Source organism: Oncorhynchus keta, unplaced genomic scaffold (assembly GCF_023373465.1).
Source record: "Oncorhynchus keta strain PuntledgeMale-10-30-2019 unplaced genomic scaffold, Oket_V2 Un_contig_4292_pilon_pilon, whole genome shotgun sequence".
NCBI lineage: Eukaryota > Metazoa > Chordata > Actinopteri > Salmoniformes > Salmonidae > Oncorhynchus > Oncorhynchus keta.
In genome coordinates, this window is record NW_026287691.1 from 45,335 (window position 1) to 63,766 (window position 18,432).

The 18,432-nt window shown below is 44.8% G+C and overlaps 1 protein-coding gene across 1 annotated transcript in view; it reads left to right on the plus strand.

The window, feature by feature from the left end:
* LOC127924563 (NLR family CARD domain-containing protein 3-like) overlaps positions 1-13,353 on the plus strand; it is a 29,951-nt gene extending 16,598 nt beyond the window's left edge. The window contains exons 4-6 of the mRNA XM_052509280.1: positions 10,145-10,318; positions 10,537-10,583; positions 11,060-13,353. Of these exons, the coding sequence (XP_052365240.1) occupies positions 10,145-10,318; positions 10,537-10,583; positions 11,060-11,586 (748 nt within the window). The 3' untranslated portion in view covers positions 11,587-13,353. The remainder of the gene's footprint in view (positions 1-10,144; positions 10,319-10,536; positions 10,584-11,059) is intronic.
* Positions 13,354-18,432: the final 5,079 nt, after the last annotated feature.

Genomic DNA, 18,432 nt, shown 5'->3' on the forward strand with positions numbered 1-18,432 from the left:
CTGTCACCTCAAATGAAACATTTGATCTGAAATCCAAACTGTTGGAGTATAGAGACACATTTAAAATGTCAGCTTCACTGTCAAAATAGATATGGTGTGGACTGTATACTCAATACAATCTAAATCTGATACCTCACTGTCTAAATAGATATGGTGTGGACTGTATACTCAATACAATCTAAATCTGATACCTCACTGTCTAAATAGATATGGTGTGGACTGTATACTCAATACAATCTAAATCTGATACCTCACTGTCTAAATAGATATGGTGTGGACTGTATACTCAATATAATCTAAATCTGATACCTCACTGTCTAAATAGATATGGTGTGGACTGTATACTCAATACAATCTAAATCTGATACCTCACTGTCTAAATAGATATGGTGTGGACTGTATACTCAATACAGTCTAAACCTGATACCTCACTGTCTAAATAGATATGGTGTGGACTGTATACTCAATACAATCTAAATCTGATACCTCACTGTCTAAATAGATATGGTGTGGACTGTATACTCAATACAATCTAAATCTGATACCTCACTGTCTAAATAGATATGGTGTGGACTGTATACTCAATACAATCTAAATCTGATACCTCACTGTCTAAATAGATATGGTGTGGACTGTATACTCAATACAATCTAAATCTGATACCTCACTGTCTAAATAGATATGGTGAGGACTGTATACTCAATACAATCTAAATCTGATACCTCACTGTCTAAATAGATATGGTGTGGACTGTATACTCAATACAATCTAAATCTGATACCTCACTGTCTAAATAGATATGGTGTGGACTGTATACTCAATACAATCTAAATCTGATACCTCACTGTCTAAATAGATATGGTGTGGACTGTTTACTCAATACAATCTAAATCTGATTCCTCACTGTCTGTCTTCTGACTGATACTGCTCACTTTTAAACTGGTCTGGTCAGTCTACTATAATATTTGTAATATAAATCTTTCTATCTACAAGCAATACTTGGAAAATGTTTCACTCTCATATTATAATAATGAAACATCCATTTATGAATAGATATGGCAGGTTTCAGGACACTGATATATCTGAATATGTTGGAAAAATATACTGCCACGATTTTCACCACCAAAGAATAGCAGTGTGATTTTAATATGATTTGACTCTTTGCAGGCTGTCAGGCTGTCTAGTCACAGAGGAAGGCTGTGCTTCTCTGGTCTCAGCTCTCTCAACTCAGGGAAAGGTATCATTTGAATACAACCCTCACACCTGTGAGAGAGCTGGAAACACATCCTGTAAAGTGTTGGCCTCAGTTCTCAGTTCAAACCCCTCACACCTGAGAGAGCTGACCTGAAGGATTCAGGAGTGAAGCTGCTCTCTGCTGGACTGGGGAATCCCCACTGTAAACTGGAGACTCTGAGGTCAGTATTCCTGTAGTTGGTCAACAAGTGATAACTGTTCACCAGATCCACATGTGTTTACCAGACACACATAGTCCACACCACATGTGTTTGGACAGTGAAGCTTACAGTTTTAAATGTGCTGCTATGGTCCAGTATTTTGGATTTGAGATAGAATGTTTCATATTAGGTGACAGTACATACAGAGGTACACACATCATGGTAATGGTGAGGTTAGCATGTTTTGTTGTAGCCTCTGTTATTGGTAATGTTGAGAGGTTAGCATGTTTTGTTGTAGCCTCTGTTATTGGTATTGGTAATGTAGCCTCTGTTATTGGTAATGGTGAGGTTAGCATGTTTTGTTGTAGCCTCTGTTATTGGTAATGGTGAGAGGTTAGCATGTTTTGTTGTAGCCTCTGTTATTGGTAATGGTGAGAGGTTAGCATGTTTTGTTGTAGCCTCTGTTATTGGTAATGGTGAGAGGTTAGCATGTTTTGTTGTAGCCTCTGTTATTGGTAATGGTGAGAGGTTAGCATGTTTTGTTGTAGCCTCTGTTATTGGTAATGGTGAGAGGTTAGCATGTTTTGTTGCAGCCTCTGTAACTTCTTCACTCATTATAATGAATGATTCATTCATGATTTGTATTAATGCATCACCAGGATTTGTGTTTAGTAACATGTTATTTACTCGCTTAGAAAGAAAATGACCCCAGTCATCATCCACCATTTTACAGGTACTATTGGTCAAAACATAACAGAAAACTCAACCAAAACAAACTGCAAATGCAATCAACGAGTTTGAGTAACAAGCTTGATGTAGTCACTGCATTCAAGGAATATCTGACCAAATACTCATCTTTTGACAACTTTTATACACTATGAGTGAATTGGTCAGAATGCTTATGATGTCTTCAAATTGGGGGACTAGATACAGATTCTTTAGAAACATGTTATCTACTCACTTAGAAGTAAAATGAGTCCTGTCATCATCCACCATTCAGTTACTAAAACATAACCCAAAACATACTAAAAATGCTATAAACAAGGTTGGGACCAAATACTAAACTTTTGACTAATTTAATACACTATAAGTGAATTGGTCAGAATACTTATAACTTACTTCTTCAAATAGGGGGACTAGATACATAAAGTGCTTTCATTTCTAAATGGTGAAACAGATATGTATTAAAATACCCTGAAATAAAAGGTGACATTATAAACTGTCACCTCATATAAAACATTTGATCTGAAATCCAAACTGTTGGAGTATAGAGCCACATTTAAAATGTTAGCTCCACTGTCAAAATAGATATGGTGTGGACCGCACTGTCTGTCTTTTGACTGATACTGCTTTTTAAACTTGTCTTGTCAGTCTACTCACATATTCCTATACATTTCTCTCTCTACTCACTAACTTCCGGTGCCGACAGAGATGTCCGCCACGCTTCGCGTTCCTTGGAAACTATGCAGTATTTTTTTTTTTATGTATTATTTCTTACATTGGTACCCCATTTAATCTTATGTTTCATTACATACAGTCGGGAGGAACTACTGAATATAAGAGCAACGTCAACTCACTATCATTACGACCAGGAATATGACTCTCCCGAAGCGGATCCTGTGTTTTGCCTTCCACCCAGGACAACGGATCGGATCCCAGCCGGCGACCCAAATAAGTCGTAAAAGAGGCAAACGAAGCGGTCTTCTGGTCAGGCTCCGGAGACGGGCACATAGCGCACCACTCCCTAGCATTCTTCTCGCCAATGTCCAGTCTGTTGACAACAAGGTTGATGAAATCCGTGCAAGGGTAGCATTCCAGAGGGACATCAGAGACTGTAACGTTCTTTGCTTCACGGTAACATGGCTCACTGGAGAGACGCTAACGGAGTCGATTCAGCCAGCTGGTTTCTTCACTCATGGCTCCGACAGAAACAAGCATCTTTCTGGTAAGAAGAGGGGCGGGGGGGTATGCTTTATGGTTAAGGAGACGTGGTGTGATTATAACAACATACAGGAACTCAAGTCCTTCTGTTCACCTGACTTAGAATTCCTCACAATCAAATGTCGACCGCATTATCTACCAAGGGATTTCTCTTCGATTATAATCACAGCCGCATATATTTCCCCCCAAGCAGACACATCGATGGCCCTGAACAAACTTTATTTGACTCTTTGCAAACTGGATTACACATATCCTGAGGCTGCAGTCATTTAGCTGGGGATTTTAACAAGGCTAATCTGAAAACAAGACTCCCTAAATTGTATCAGCATATCGATTGCACAACCAGGGCTGGTAAAAACCTGGATCATTAATATTCTAACTTCCGCGACTCATATAAGGCCCTCCCCCGTCCTCCTTTTGGAAAAGCTGACCACGACTCCATTTTGTTGATCCCTGCCTACAGACAGAAACTAAAACAAGTAGCTCCCGCACTCAGGTCTGTTCAACACTGGTCCGACCAAGCTGAATCCACGCTTCAAGACTGCTTTGATCTCGTGGATTGGGATATGTTCCGCATTGCTTCCAACAACAACATTGACGAATACACTGATTCGGTGAGCGAGTTCATTAGAACGTGCGTTGAAGATGTCGTTCCCATAGCAACGATTAAAACATTCCCAAACCAGAAACCGTGGATTGATGGCAGCATTCGTGTGAAACTGAAAGCACGAACCACTGCTTTTAATCAGGGCAAGGTGTCTGGTAACATGTCCGAATACAAACAGTGTAGCTATTCCCTCCGCAAGGCAATCAAACACGCTAAGCGTCAGTATAGAGACAAAGTAGAGTCGCGATTCAACGACTCAGACACAAGAGGTATGTGGCAGGATCTACAGTCAATCACGAACTACAAAAAGAAAACCAGCCCCGTCAAGGACCAGGATGTCTTGCTCCCAGACAGACTAAAATATTTTTTGCCCGCTTTGAGGACAATACAGTGCCACTGACACGGCCCGCAACCAAAACCTGCGGACCCTCCTTCACTGCAGCCAACGTGAGTAAAACATTTAAACGTGTTAACCCTCGCAAGAATTCAGGCCCAGGCGGCATCCCCAGCCGCGTCCTCAGAGCATGCGCAGACCAGCTGGCTGGTGTGTTTACGGACATATTCAATCAAACCTTATCCCAGTCTGCTGTTCCCACATGCTTTAAGAGGGCCACCATTGTCCCTGTTCCCAAGAAAGCTAAGGTAACTGAGCTAAACAACTACCGTCCCGTAGCACTCACTTCCGTCATCATGAAGTGCTTTGAGAGACTAGTCAAGGACCATATCACCTCCACCCTACCTGACACCCTAGACCCACTCCAATTTTCTTACCGCCCAAATAGGTCCACAGACGACTTAATCACAACCACACTGCACACTGTCCTAACCTATCTGTACAAGAGGAATACTTATGTGAGAATGCTGTTCATCGACTACAGCTCAGCATTTAACACCATGGTGCCCTCCAAGCTCGTCATCAAGCTTGAGACCCTGGGTCCCGACCCCAGCCTGTGCGACTGGGTACTGGACTTCCTGACGGGCCGCCCCCAGGTGGTGAGGGTAGGCAACAACATCTCCACCCCGCTGATCCTCAACACTGGAGCCCCACAAGGGTGCGTTCTGAGCCCTCTCCTCTACTCCCTGTTCACCCACGACTGCGTGGCCATGCACGCCTCCAACTCAATTACCTCACACTCAACGTCAACAAAACAAAGGAGATGATCGTGGACTTCAGGAAACAGCAGAGGGAGCACCCCCCTATCCAGATCGATGGGACAGTAGTGGAGAGGGTAGTACGTTTTAAGTTCCTCGGCGTACACATCACGGACACACTGAATTGGTCCACCCACATAGACAGCGTCGTGAAGAAGGCGCAGCAGCGCAGCAGCGCCTCTTCAACCTCAGGAGGCTGAAGAAATTTGGCTGGTCACCAAAAGCACGAGAGCATCCTGTCGGGCTGTATCACCGCCTGGTACGGCAACTGCTCCGCCCACAACCATAAGGCTCTCCAGAGGGTAGTGAGGTCTGCACAACGCATCACCAGGGGCAAACTACCTGCCCTCCAGGACACCTACACCACCCGATGTCACAGGAAGGCCATAAAGATCATCAAGGACAACAACCAACCAAGACACTGCCTGTTCACCCCGCTATCATCCAAAAGGTGAGGTCAGTACAGGTGCATCAAAGCTGGGACCAAGAGACTGAGAAACAGCTTCTATCTCAAGGCCATCAGACTGTTAAACAACCACCCCTAACATTGAATTGCTGCTGCCAACACACTGACTCAATTCCAGCCACTTTAATAATGGGAATTGATGGAAATTGAAGTCAAATATATCACTAGACACTTTAAACAATGCTACTTAATATAATGTTTACATACCCTACATTATTCATCTCATATGTATACGTATATACTGTACTCTATATCATCTACTGCATCTGCCTATGCCATTCTGTACCATCACTCATTCATATATCTTTATGTACATATTCTTTATCCCTTTACACTTGTGTGTATAAGGTAGAAGTTTTGGAATTGATAGGTTAGATTACTTATTGGTTATTACTGCATTGTCGGAACTAGAAACACAAGCATTTCGCTTCACTCGCTTTAACATCTGCTAACCATGTGTATGTGACAATTACATTTTATTTGATTTGATTTTTCTCAAATATTTGTACAATACATTATTCTATCTGAAAGTAATATTATGATAATTTATAATAATGATACATTCATTTATCGCAGGTTTCAGGACACTGATATATCTGAAAATGTTGGAAGAATATACTGCCGCGACTTCTGACCATCAAAGAATATCAGTGTGATTTTAATATGATTTGACTCTTTACAGGCTGTCAGGATGTCTAGTCACAGAGGAAGGCTGTGCTTCTCTGGTCTCAGCTCTGAGGTCAAACCCCTCACACCTGAGAGCTGGATCTGAGTAACAACGACCTGAAGGATTCAGGAGTGGACCTGCTCTCTGCTGGACTGGGGAATCCCCACTGTAAACTGGAGACTCTGAGGTCAGTATTCCTGTAGTTGGTCAACAAGTGATAACTGTTCACCAGATCCACATGTGTTTACCAGACACACATAGTCCACATCATATGTGTTTGGACAATGAAGCTTACAGTTTTAAATTTGGTGCTCCAGCATTTTGGATTTCAGATATAATGTTTCGTATAAGGAGACAGTACAGAATGTCACCTTTCCCATTTGAAGCAGTCTTAATTATTTGGACAAATACATTTCATCAAAGTTTAGAGTTTCGTTCAATTTTCCGTGATTGCATTAGCCTCTGTTATTGGTAATGGTGAGAGGTTAGCATGTTTTGTTGTAGCCTCTGTTATTGGTAATGGTGAGAGGTTAGCATGTTTTGTTGTAGTCTCTGTTATTGGTAATGGTGAGAGGTTAGCATGTTTAGTTGTAGCCTCTGTTATTGGTAATGGTGAGAGGTTAGTATGTTTTGTTGTAGCCTCTGTTCTTGGTAATGGTGAGAGGTTAGCATGTTTTGTTGGAGCCTCTGTTTTTGGTAATGGTGAGAGGTTAGCATGTTTAGTTGTAGCCTCTGTTATTGGTAATGGTGAGAGGTTAGTATGTTTTGTTGTAGCCTCTGTTATTGGTAATGGTGAGAGGTTAACATGTTTTGTTGTAGCCTCTGTTATTGGTAATGGTGAGAGGTTAGCATGTTTTGTTGTAGTCTCTGTTATTGGTAATGGTGAGAGGTTAGCATGTTTAGTTGTAGCCTCTGTTATTGGTAATGGTGAGAGGTTAGCATGTTTAGTTGTAGCCTCTGTTATTGGTAATGGTGAGATGTTAGCATGTTTTGTTGTAGCCTCTGTTATTGGTAATGGTGAGAGGTTAACATGTTTTGTTGTAGCCTCTGTTATTGGTAATGGTGAGAGGTTAGCATGTTTTGTTGTAGTCTCTGTTATTGGTAATGGTGAGAGGTTAGCATGTTTAGTTGTAGCCTCTGTTATTGGTAATGGTGAGAGGTTAGTATGTTTTGTTGTAGCCTCTGTTATTGGTAATGGTGAGAGGTTAGCATGTTTTGTTGGAGCCTCTGTTTTTGGTAATAGTGAGAGGTTAGCATGTTTTGTTGTATCCTCTGTTATTGGTAATGGTGAGATGTTAGCATGTTTTGTTGTAGCCTCTGTTATTGGTAATGGTGAGAGGTTAACATGTTTTGTTGTAGTCTCTGTTATTGGTAATGGTGAGAGGTTAGCATGTTTTGTTGTATCCTCTGTTATTGGTAATGGTGAGAGGTTAGTATGTTTTGTTGTATCCTCTGTTATTGGTAATGGTGAGAGGTTAGCATGTTTTGTTGTATCCTCTGTTATTGGTAATGGTGAGAGGTTAGCATGTTTTGTTGTATCCTCTGTTATTGGTAATGGTGAGAGGTTAGCATGTTTTGTTGTAGCCTCTGTTATTGGTAATGGTGAGAGGTTAGCATGTTTTGTTGTATCCTCTGTTATTGGTAATGGTGAGAGGTTAGCATGTTTTGTTGTATCCTCTGTTATTGGTAATGGTGAGAGGTTAGCATGTTTTGTTGTAGTCTCTGTTATTGGTAATGGTGAGAGGTTAGCATGTTTTGTTGTATCCTCTGTTATTGGTAATGGTGAGAGGTTAGCATGTTTTGTTGTATCCTCTGTTATTGGTAATGGTGAGAGGTTAGCATGTTTTGTTGTAGCCTCTGTTATTGGTAATGGTGAGAGGTTAGCATGTTTTGTTGTAGCCTCTGTTATTGGTAATGGTGAGAGGTTAGCATGTTTTGTTGTAGCCTCTGTTATTGGTAATGGTGAGAGGTTAGCATGTTTTGTTGTAGCCTCTGTTATTGGTAATGGTGAGAGGTTAGCATGATTTGTTGTAGTCTCTGTTATTGGTAATGGTGAGAGGTTAGTATGTTTTGTTGTAGCCTCTGTTATTGGTAATGGTGAGAGGTTAGTATGTTTTGTTGTAGCCTCTGTTATTGGTAATGGTGAGAGGTTAGCATGTTTTGTTGTAGCCTCTGTTATTGGTAATGGTGAGAGGTTAGCATGATTTGTTGTAGTCTCTGTTATTGGTAATGGTGAGAGGTTAGCATGTTTTGTTGTAGCCTCTGTTACTGGTAATGGTGAGAGGTTAGCATGTTTTGTTGTATCCTCTGTTACTGGTAATGGTGAGAGGTTAGTATGTTTTGTTGTAGTCTCTGTTATTGGTAATGGTGAGAGGTTAGCATGTTTTGTTGTAGTCTCTGTTATTGGTAATGGTGAGAGGTTAGCATGTTTTGTTGTAGCCTCTGTTATTGGTAATGGTGAGAGGTTAGCATGTTTTGTTGTAGCCTCTGTTATTGGTAATGGTGAGAGGTTAGTATGTTTTGTTGTATGTTTTGTTGTATCCTCTGTTATTGGTAATGGTGAGAGGTTAGCATGTTTTGTTGTATCCTCTGTTATTGGTAATGGTGAGAGGTTAGCATGTTTTGTTGTATCCTCTGTTATTGGTAATGGTGAGAGGTTAGCATGTTTTGTTGTAGTCCTCTGTTATTGGTAATGGTGAGAGGTTAGCATGTTTTGTTGTAGCCTCTGTTATTGGTAATGGTGAGAGGTTAGCATGTTTTGTTGTAGTCTCTGTTATTGGTAATGGTAGCATGTTTTGTTGTATCCTCTGAGGTTGAGAGGTTAGCATGTTTTGTTGTAGTCTCTGTTATTGGTAATGGTGAGAGGTTAGCATGTTTTGTTGTAGCCTCTGTTATTGGTAATGGTGAGAGGTTAGCATGTTTTGTTGTAGCCTCTGTTATTGGTAATGGTGAGAGGTTAGCATGTTTTGTTGTAGCCTCTGTTATTGGTAATGGTGAGAGGTTAGCATGTTTTGTTGTAGCCTCTGTTATTGGTAATGGTGAGAGGTTAGCATGTTTTGTTGTAGCCTCTGTTATTGGTAATGGTGAGAGGTTAGTATGTTTTGTTGTAGCCTCTGTTATTGGTAATGGTGAGAGGTTAGCATGTTTTGTTGTAGCCTCTGTTATTGGTAATGGTGAGAGGTTATGTTTTGTTGTATGTTTTGGTAATTGAGAGGTTAGCATGTTTTGTTGTAGCCTCTGTTATTGGTAATGGTGAGAGGTTAGCATGTTTTGTTGTAGCCTCTCTGAGAGGTTTATGTTTTGTTGTCGTCTCTGTTATTGGTAATGGTGAGAGGTTAGCATGTTTTGTTGTAGCCTCTGTTATTGGTAATGGTGAGAGGTTAGCATGTTTTGTTGTAGTCTCTGTTATTGGTAATGGTGAGAGGTTAGCATGTTTTGTTGTAGCCTCTGTTATTGGTAATGGTGAGAGGTTAGTATGTTTTGTTGTAGTCTCTGTTATTGGTAATGGTGAGAGGTTAGCATGTTTTGTTGTAGCCTCTGTTATTGGTAATGGTGAGAGGTTAGCATGTTTTGTTGTAGCCTCTGTTATTGGTAATGGTGAGAGGTTAGTATGTTTTGTTGTAGCCTCTGTTATTGGTAATGGTGAGAGGTTAGCATGTTTTGTTGTAGCCTCTGTTATTGGTAATGGTGAGAGGTTAGCATGTTTTGTTGTAGCCTCTGTTATTGGTAATGGTGAGAGGTTAGCATGTTTTGTTGTGGTCCCTTATTGTTTTCGCACTCATTATTATTCATGATGAATGTCACATTTTATTTGAAAGGACACTGATATATCTAAACATTTTCAAAAAATATCTTGACTGTTTTCACCACCAAAGATCATCATCAGTGTGATTTTAAAATGATTTGACTCTTTGCAGGCTGTCACGCTGTCTAGTCACAGAGGAAGGCTGTGCTTCTCTGGTCTCAGCTCTGAGGTCAAACCCCTCACACCTGAGAGAGCTGGACCTGAGCTACAATCACCCAGGAGACTCAGGAGTCAGACTGCTCTCTGCTGGACTGGAGGATCCACACTGCAGACTGGAGAAACTCAAGTATGTAGAGGGTTTATGTCAATGTTCATATCAGACATGTTTGACTTATCAGGCTAGTTAAGACAAACATTATTACAGCCACTTGGACTAAGGTGTGTGTGTGTGTGTGTGTGTGTGTGTGTGTGTGTGTGTGTGTGTGTGTGTGTGTGTGTGTGTGTGTGTGTGTGTGTGTGTGTGTGACACTCAATAACTGTCTGTTTCTCTGCTTACCGCTACAGTGTGGAACATGGTGGAGAGTACACAATGACTCCTGGGCTTAGAAAATGTGAGTGTTGACTGCTGTGAAGAATATGACTAAGAATAAGTCTTAATTCAAAGTGAAAGACCACCATCATTACTTACTTGGTCTTATAAAATATCAGCTGTAGTTCTACAGAAGCAGAAATCAGGGACACCAACGTTTACAAAGAGTTTAGAAAGTTTAGAAATGTGTGTGTGTGTGTGTGTGTGTGTGTGTGTGTGTGTGTGTGTGTGTGTGTGTGTGTGTGTGTGTGTGTGTGTGTGTGTGTGTGTGTGTGTGTGTGTGTGTGTGTGTGTGTGTGTGTGTGTAATTAATGTGAATAAGTGTGTTTTATATTACCATACAGTATAACATATGATCATTCAACAAGTCTCAAGTTACCTTAACTTCTCCTTTTGATACCTAGAAACATCTACATTAAATTAATTAGTGAAAAGTGAGTTAACATTCTAATGTGAATGATGATTATTTCTAATATTGTGTCTGGTTTCATCCATCAGATGTCTGTGATCTCACACTGGACCTAAACACAGTAAACAGACACCTCTCTCTATCTGAGGAGAACAGAAAGGTGACATGGAGGAGAGAGAAGCAGCCGTATCCTGATCACCCAGAGAGATTTGAGGACTGGGGACAGGTGCTGTGTAGAGAGGGTCTGACTGGGCGCTGTTACTGGGAGGTGGAGTGGAGTGGGAGTGGGGCTGATATAGCAGTGACATATAAAGGAATCAACAGGAGAGGAGGGGGTAATGACTGTGTGATTGGATTAAATGACAAGTCCTGGACTCTGTTCTGCTCTGACAACAGTTACTCTGCATGGCACAATGATAATACCACTACCATAGACGTCCCTTCCTCCAGCTCCCACAGAGTAGGAGTGTATCTGGACTGGCCAGCCGGCACTCTGTCCTTCTATAGAGCCTCCTCTGACACACTGACCCACCTGATCACATTCACCTCAACATTCACTGAGCCCCTCTATCCAGCTTTTGGGGTTTATTATGATGGCAACTCAGTGTCCCTTTAAACAATAATATAGATAGAACACACACACACACACACACACACACACACACACACACACACACACACACACACACACACACACACACACACACACACACACACACACACACACACACACACACACACAGGACACACACACACACACACACAACCAGGACACACACACACACACACACACAGGACACAAAAACACTAGGCGGAGACACACACACAGGCACACATAGACACTGGTCACACACATACATGACACGCACACACAGGACACACACATACTGGACACGCACACACACAGACTGGGCACACACACACAGGACACACACATACTGGACACGCACACACACAGACTGGGCACACACACACAGGACACACACATACTGGACACGCACACACACAGACTGGGCACACACACACAGGACACACACATACTGGACACGCACACACACACACACACTGGACACACTGGACACACACACACAGGACACACACACACACACACACACACACACACACACACACACACACACACACACACACACACACACACACACACACACACACACACACACTGAACACACACACACTGGACATACACACACACACTAGACACACACTGGGCAAAACACCCTTGACACACACACACTTGACACACAAACTGGACTCACACACAGGACACACACACACACTTGACACACACACACACTGGACAGACACACTGGACAGACATAGACACACACACACTGAACACACACACACTGGACATACACACACACACTGGACACACACTGGGCAAAACACCCTTGACACACACACTGTACACACACACTGGACACACACACCCACACTGAACACCTTTGCACACAGCACACACACACACACTCGACTCACACACACACACACTGGACACACACACACTGTACACACACACTGGCCACACACACACACTGGACACACACTGGACACACACCCATGACAATCACCCTTGACGCACACACTGGACACACACTTACAGGACACACACACAGGACACACAAACATACCGGGGACACACACACGCACAAACTGGACACACACACACACTGGACACACACTGGACACACACTTACAGGACACACAAACATACCGGGGACACACACACGCACAAACTGGACACACACACACACACACACCCACACCCACACTGAACACCTTTGCACACAGTACACACACACACACTCACACACACACACAACACACACACACACACACACACACACACACACACACACACACACACACACACACACACACACACACACACACACACACACAGACACACACACACATCCAGAAGGAGAGGTCAGTACAGGTGCATCATCACCTCCCGAGCCACTGTCTGTTCACCCCGCTATCATCCAGAAGGAGAGTACAGGTGCATCATCATCACCACCCGAGCCACTGCCTGTTCACCCCCCGCTATCATCCAGAAGGAGAGGTCAGTACAGGTACAACATCACCTCCCGAGCCACTGCCTGTTCACCCTGCTATCATCCAGAAGGAGAGGTCAGTACAGGTGCATCATCACCTCCCGAGCCACTGCCTGTTCACCCTGCTATCATCCAGAAGGAGAGGTCAGTACAGGTGCATCATCACCTCCCGAGCCACTGCCTGTTCACCCCGCTATCATCCAGAAGGAGAGGTCAGTACAGGTACAACATCACCTCCCGAGCCACTGCCTGTTCACCCTGCTATCATCCAGAAGGAGAGGTCAGTACAGGTACAACATCACCACCCGAGCCAATACCTGTTCACCCCGCTATCATCCAGAAGGAGAGGTCAGTACAGGTGCAACATCACCACCCGAGCCACTGCCTGTTCACCCCGCTATCATCCAGAAGGAGAGGTCAGTACAGGTGCAACATCACCACCCGAGCCACTGCCTGTTCACCCCGCTATCATCCAGAAGGAGAGGTCAGTACAGGTGCAACATCACCACCCGATCCACTGCCTGTTCACCCCGCTATCATCCAGAAGGAGAGGTCAGTACAGGTGCAACATCACCACCCGATCCACTGTCTGTTCACCCTGCTATCATCCAGAAGGTGAGGTCAGTACAGGTGCATCATCACCACCCGAGCCACTGCCTGTTCACCCCCCGCTATCATCCAGAAGGAGAGTACAGGTGCAACATCACCTCCCGATCCACTGCCTGTTCACCCCGCTATCATCCAGAAGGAGAGGTCAGTACAGGTGCATTATCACCACCCGAGCCACTGCCTGTTCACCCCCCGCTATCATCCAGAAGGAGAGGTCAGTACAGGTGCATCAAAGCTGGGACCGAAAAAAAGCTTCTATCTTAAGGCCATCACACTGTTTATCAGCCACCACTAACATTGAGTGGCTGCTGCCAACATACTGACTCAACTCCAGCCACTTTAATAATGGAAATTGATGGTAATTGATGGGAAAAAATGCATCACTAGCCACTTTACAATGCCACCTAATATAATGTTTACATACCCTACATTACTCATCTCATATGTATATACTGTACTCGATACCATCTACTGCATCTTGCCTCTGCCGTTCTGTACCATCACTCATTCATGTATGTTTATGTACATATTCTTTATCCCTTTACACTTGTGTATATAAGGTAATTGTTGTGAAATCGTGAGGTTAGATTACTCGTTGGTTATTACTGCATTGTCGGAACTAGAAGCACAAGCATTTCGCTAAACTCGCATTAACATCTGCTAACCATGTGTATGTGACAAATAAAATGTGATTTTAGTTTATTTAGTTGTACAAGTATACAAGAAGATATTGTATTTTTCATAATAAAACATAATTGAAACAAGACAAGGCATGTTAATTGTGAAAACAATTTAATTTTTATTTTACATTGCCTTCTCCCAGTCGCAGGTTGATGTTTGTCATGAATCTTGACCTGGGGGCAGAACTGCGTGATTTCCTCCAGATATTTAGAACCTGTTGATGCTGGGGGGCAGTATTTTCACTTTTGGACGAAAGGCGTGCCCAGAGTGAACTGCCTCCAACTCAGTCCCAGATGGGAATATATGCATAATAGTATTGCTGGTGGATGGAAAACACTCTGAAGTTTCTAAAACCGTTTGAAATATGTAGGTGAGTATAACAGAACTCATATGGCAGACACAAACCTGAGAAGAAATCCAAACAGGAAGTGAGAACTCAATTTAGAAAACAGTGCCATTGGATGTCCACCTTAGATATGGATGAGCATGCACTTCCTAGGGCTTCCACAAGATGTCTTTAGATTCTGGTTGTATGATTCTACTATAAAGGTGGGGCTCATAATAGCTCTTTTAGTGGGTGGTTTGGCAGAAAGCCTCAGTCTCGTTCCGCGCGGTCACGAGAGAGTGTCCTCCCGTTCCTATGCTTTTCTTCAGACAATGAAATTCTCCGGTAGGAACCTTATTGCTGATTAATGTTTAAAACATCCTAAATATGGATTGCATACATCATTTGACTTACATTTACATTTACATTTAAGTCATTTAGCAGACGCTCTTATCCAGAGCGACTTACAAATTGGTGCATTCACCTTATGACATCCAGTGGAACAGTCACTTTACAATAGTGCATCTAAATCTTAAAGGGGGGGGGGGGGTGAGAGGGATTACTTATCCTATCCTAGGTATTCCTTAAAGAGGTGGGGTTTCAGGTGTCTCCGGAAGGTGGTGATTGACTCCGCTGTCCTGGCGTCGTGAGAGAGTTTGTTCCACCATTGGGGGGCCAGAGCAGCGAACAGTTTTGACTGGGCTGAGCGGGAACTGTACTTCCTCAGTGGTAGGGAGGCGAGCAGGCCAGAGGTGGATGAACGCAGTGCCCTTGTTTGGGTGTAGGGCCTGATCAGAGCCTGGAGGTACTGAGGTGCCGTTCCCCTCACAGCTCCGTAGGCAAGCACCATGGTCTTGTAGCGGATGCGAGCCTCAACTGGAAGCCAGTGGAGAGAGCGGAGGAGCGGGGTGACGTGAGAGAACTTGGGAAGGTTGAACACCAGACGGGCTGCGGCGTTCTGGATGAGTTGTAGGGGTTTAATGGCACAGGCAGGGAGCCCAGCCAACAGCGAGTTGCAGTAATCCAGACGGGAGATGACAAGTGCCTGGATTAGGACCTGCGCCGCTTCCTGTGTGAGGCAGGGTCGTACTCTGCGGATGTTGTAGAGCGTGAACCTACAGGAACGGGCCACCGCCTTGATGTTAGTTGAGAACGACAGGGTGTTTGTTGTCCAGGATCACGCCAAGGTTCTTAGCGCTCTGGGAGGAGGACACAATGGAGTTGTCAACCGTGATGGCGAGATCATGGAACGGGCAGTCCTTCCCGAGAGGAAGAGCAGCTCCGTCTTGCCGAGGTTCAGCTTGAGGTGGTGATCCGTCATCCACACTGATATGTCTGCCAGACATGCAGAGATGCGATTCGCCACCTGGTCATCAGAAGGGGGAAAGGAGAAGATTAATTGTGTGTCGTCTGCATAGCAATGATAGGAGAGACCATGTGAGGTTATGACAGAGCCAAGTGACTTGGTGTATAGCGAGAATAGGAGAGGGCCTAGAACAGAGCCCTGGGGGACACCAGTGGTGAGAGCGCGTGGTGAGGAGACAGATTCTCGCCACGCCACCTGGTAGGAGCGACCTGTCAGGTAGGACGCAATCCAAGCGTGGGCCGCGCCGGAGATGCCCAACTCGGAGAGGGTGAAGAGGAGGATCTGATGGTTCACAGTATCGAAGGCAGCCGATAGGTCTAGAAGGATGAGAGCAGAGGAGAGAGAGTTAGCTTTAGCAGTGCGGAGCGCCTCCGTGATACAGAGGAGAGCAGTCTCAGTTGAATGACTAGTCTTGAAACCTGACTGATTTGGATCAAGAAGGTCATTCAGAGAGAGATAGCGGGAGAGCTGGCCAAGGACGGCACGTTCAAGAGTTTTGGAGAGAAAAGAAAGAAGGGATACTGGTCTGTAGTTGTTGACATCGGAGGGATCGAGTGTAGGTTTTTTCAGAAGGGGTGCAACTCTCGCTCTCTTGAAGACGGAAGGGACGTAGCCAGCGGTCAGGGATGAGTTGATGAGTGAGGTGAGGTAAGGGAGAAGGTCTCCGGAAATGGTCTGGAGAAGAGAGGAGGGGATAGGGTCAAGCGGGCAGGTTGTTGGGCGGCCGGCCGTCACAAGACGCGAGATTTCATCTGGAGAGAGAGGGGAGAAAGAGGTCAGAGCACAGGGTAGGGCAGTGTGAGCAGAACCAGCGGTGTCGTTTGACTTAGCAAACGAGGATCGGATGTCGTCGACCTTCTTTTCAAAATGGTTGACGAAGTCATCTGCAGAGAGGGAGGAGGGGGGAGGGGGAGGAGGATTCAGGAGGGAGGAGAAGGTGGCAAAGAGCTTCCTAGGGTTAGAGGCAGATGCTTGGAATTTAGAGTGGTAGAAAGTGGCTTTAGCAGCAGAGACAGAGGAGGAAAATGTAGAGAGGAAGGAGTGAAAGGATGCCAGGTCCGCAGGGAGGCGAGTTTTCCTCCATTTCTGCTCGGCTGCCCGGAGCCCTGTTCTGTGAGCTCGCAATGAGTCGTCGAGCCACGGAGCGGGAGGGGAGGACCGAGCCGGCCTGGAGGATAGGGGACATAGAGAGTCAAAGGATGCAGAGAGGGAGGAGAGGAGGGTTGAGGAGGCAGAATCAGGAGATAGGTTGGAGAAGGTTTGAGCAGAGGGAAGAGATGATAGGATGGAAGAGGACAGAGTAGCGGGGGAGAGAGAGCGAAGGTTGGGACGGCGCGATACCATCCGAGTAGGGGCAGTGTGGGAGGTGTTGGATGAGAGCGAGAGGGAAAAGGATACAAGGTAGTGGTCGGAGACTTGGAGGAGTTGCAATGAGGTTAGTGGAAGAACAGCATCTAGTAAAGATGAGGTCGAGCGTATTGCCTGCCTTGTGAGTAGGGGGGGAAGGTGAGAGGGTGAGGTCAAAAGAGGAGAGGAGTGGAAAGAAGGAGGCAGAGAGGAATGAGTCAAAGGTAGACGTGGGGAGGTTAAAGTCGCCCAGAACTGTGAGAGGTGAGCCGTCCTCAGGAAAGGAGCTTATCAAGGTATCAAGCTCATTGATGAACTCTCCGAGGGAACCTGGAGGGCGATAAATGATAAGGATGTTAAGCTTGAAAGGGCTGGTAACTGTGACAGCATGGAATTCAAAGGAGGCGATAGACAGATGGGTAAGGGGAGAAAGAGAGAATGACCACTTGGGAGAGATGAGGATCCCGGTGCCACCACCCCGCTGACCAGAAGCTCTCGGGGTGTGCGAGAACACGTGGGCGGACGAAGAGAGAGCAGTAGGAGTAGCAGTGTTGTCTGTGGTGATCCATGTTTCCGTCAGTGCCAAGAAGTCGAGGGACTGGAGGGAGGCATAGGCTGAGATGAACTCTGCCTTGTTGGCCGCAGATCGGCAGTTTCAGAGGCTACCGGAGACCTGGAACTCCACGTGGGTCGTGCGCGCTGGGACCACCAGATTAGGGTGGCCGCGGCCACGCGGTGTGGAGCGTTTGTATGGTCTGTGCAGAGAGGAGAGAACAGGGATAGACAGACACATAGTTGACAGGCTACAGAAGAGGCTACGCTAATGCAAAGGAGATTGGAATGACAAGTGGACTACACGTCTCGAATGTTCAGAAAGTTAAGCTTACGTAGCAAGAATCTTATTGACTAAAATGATTAAAATGATACAGTACTGCTGAAGTAGGCTAGCTGGCAGTGGCTGCGTTGTTGACTTTGTTGTTGACTTTGTAGGCTAGCTGGCAGTGGCTGCGTTGTTGACACTACACTAATCAAGTCGTTCCGTTGAGTGTAATAGTT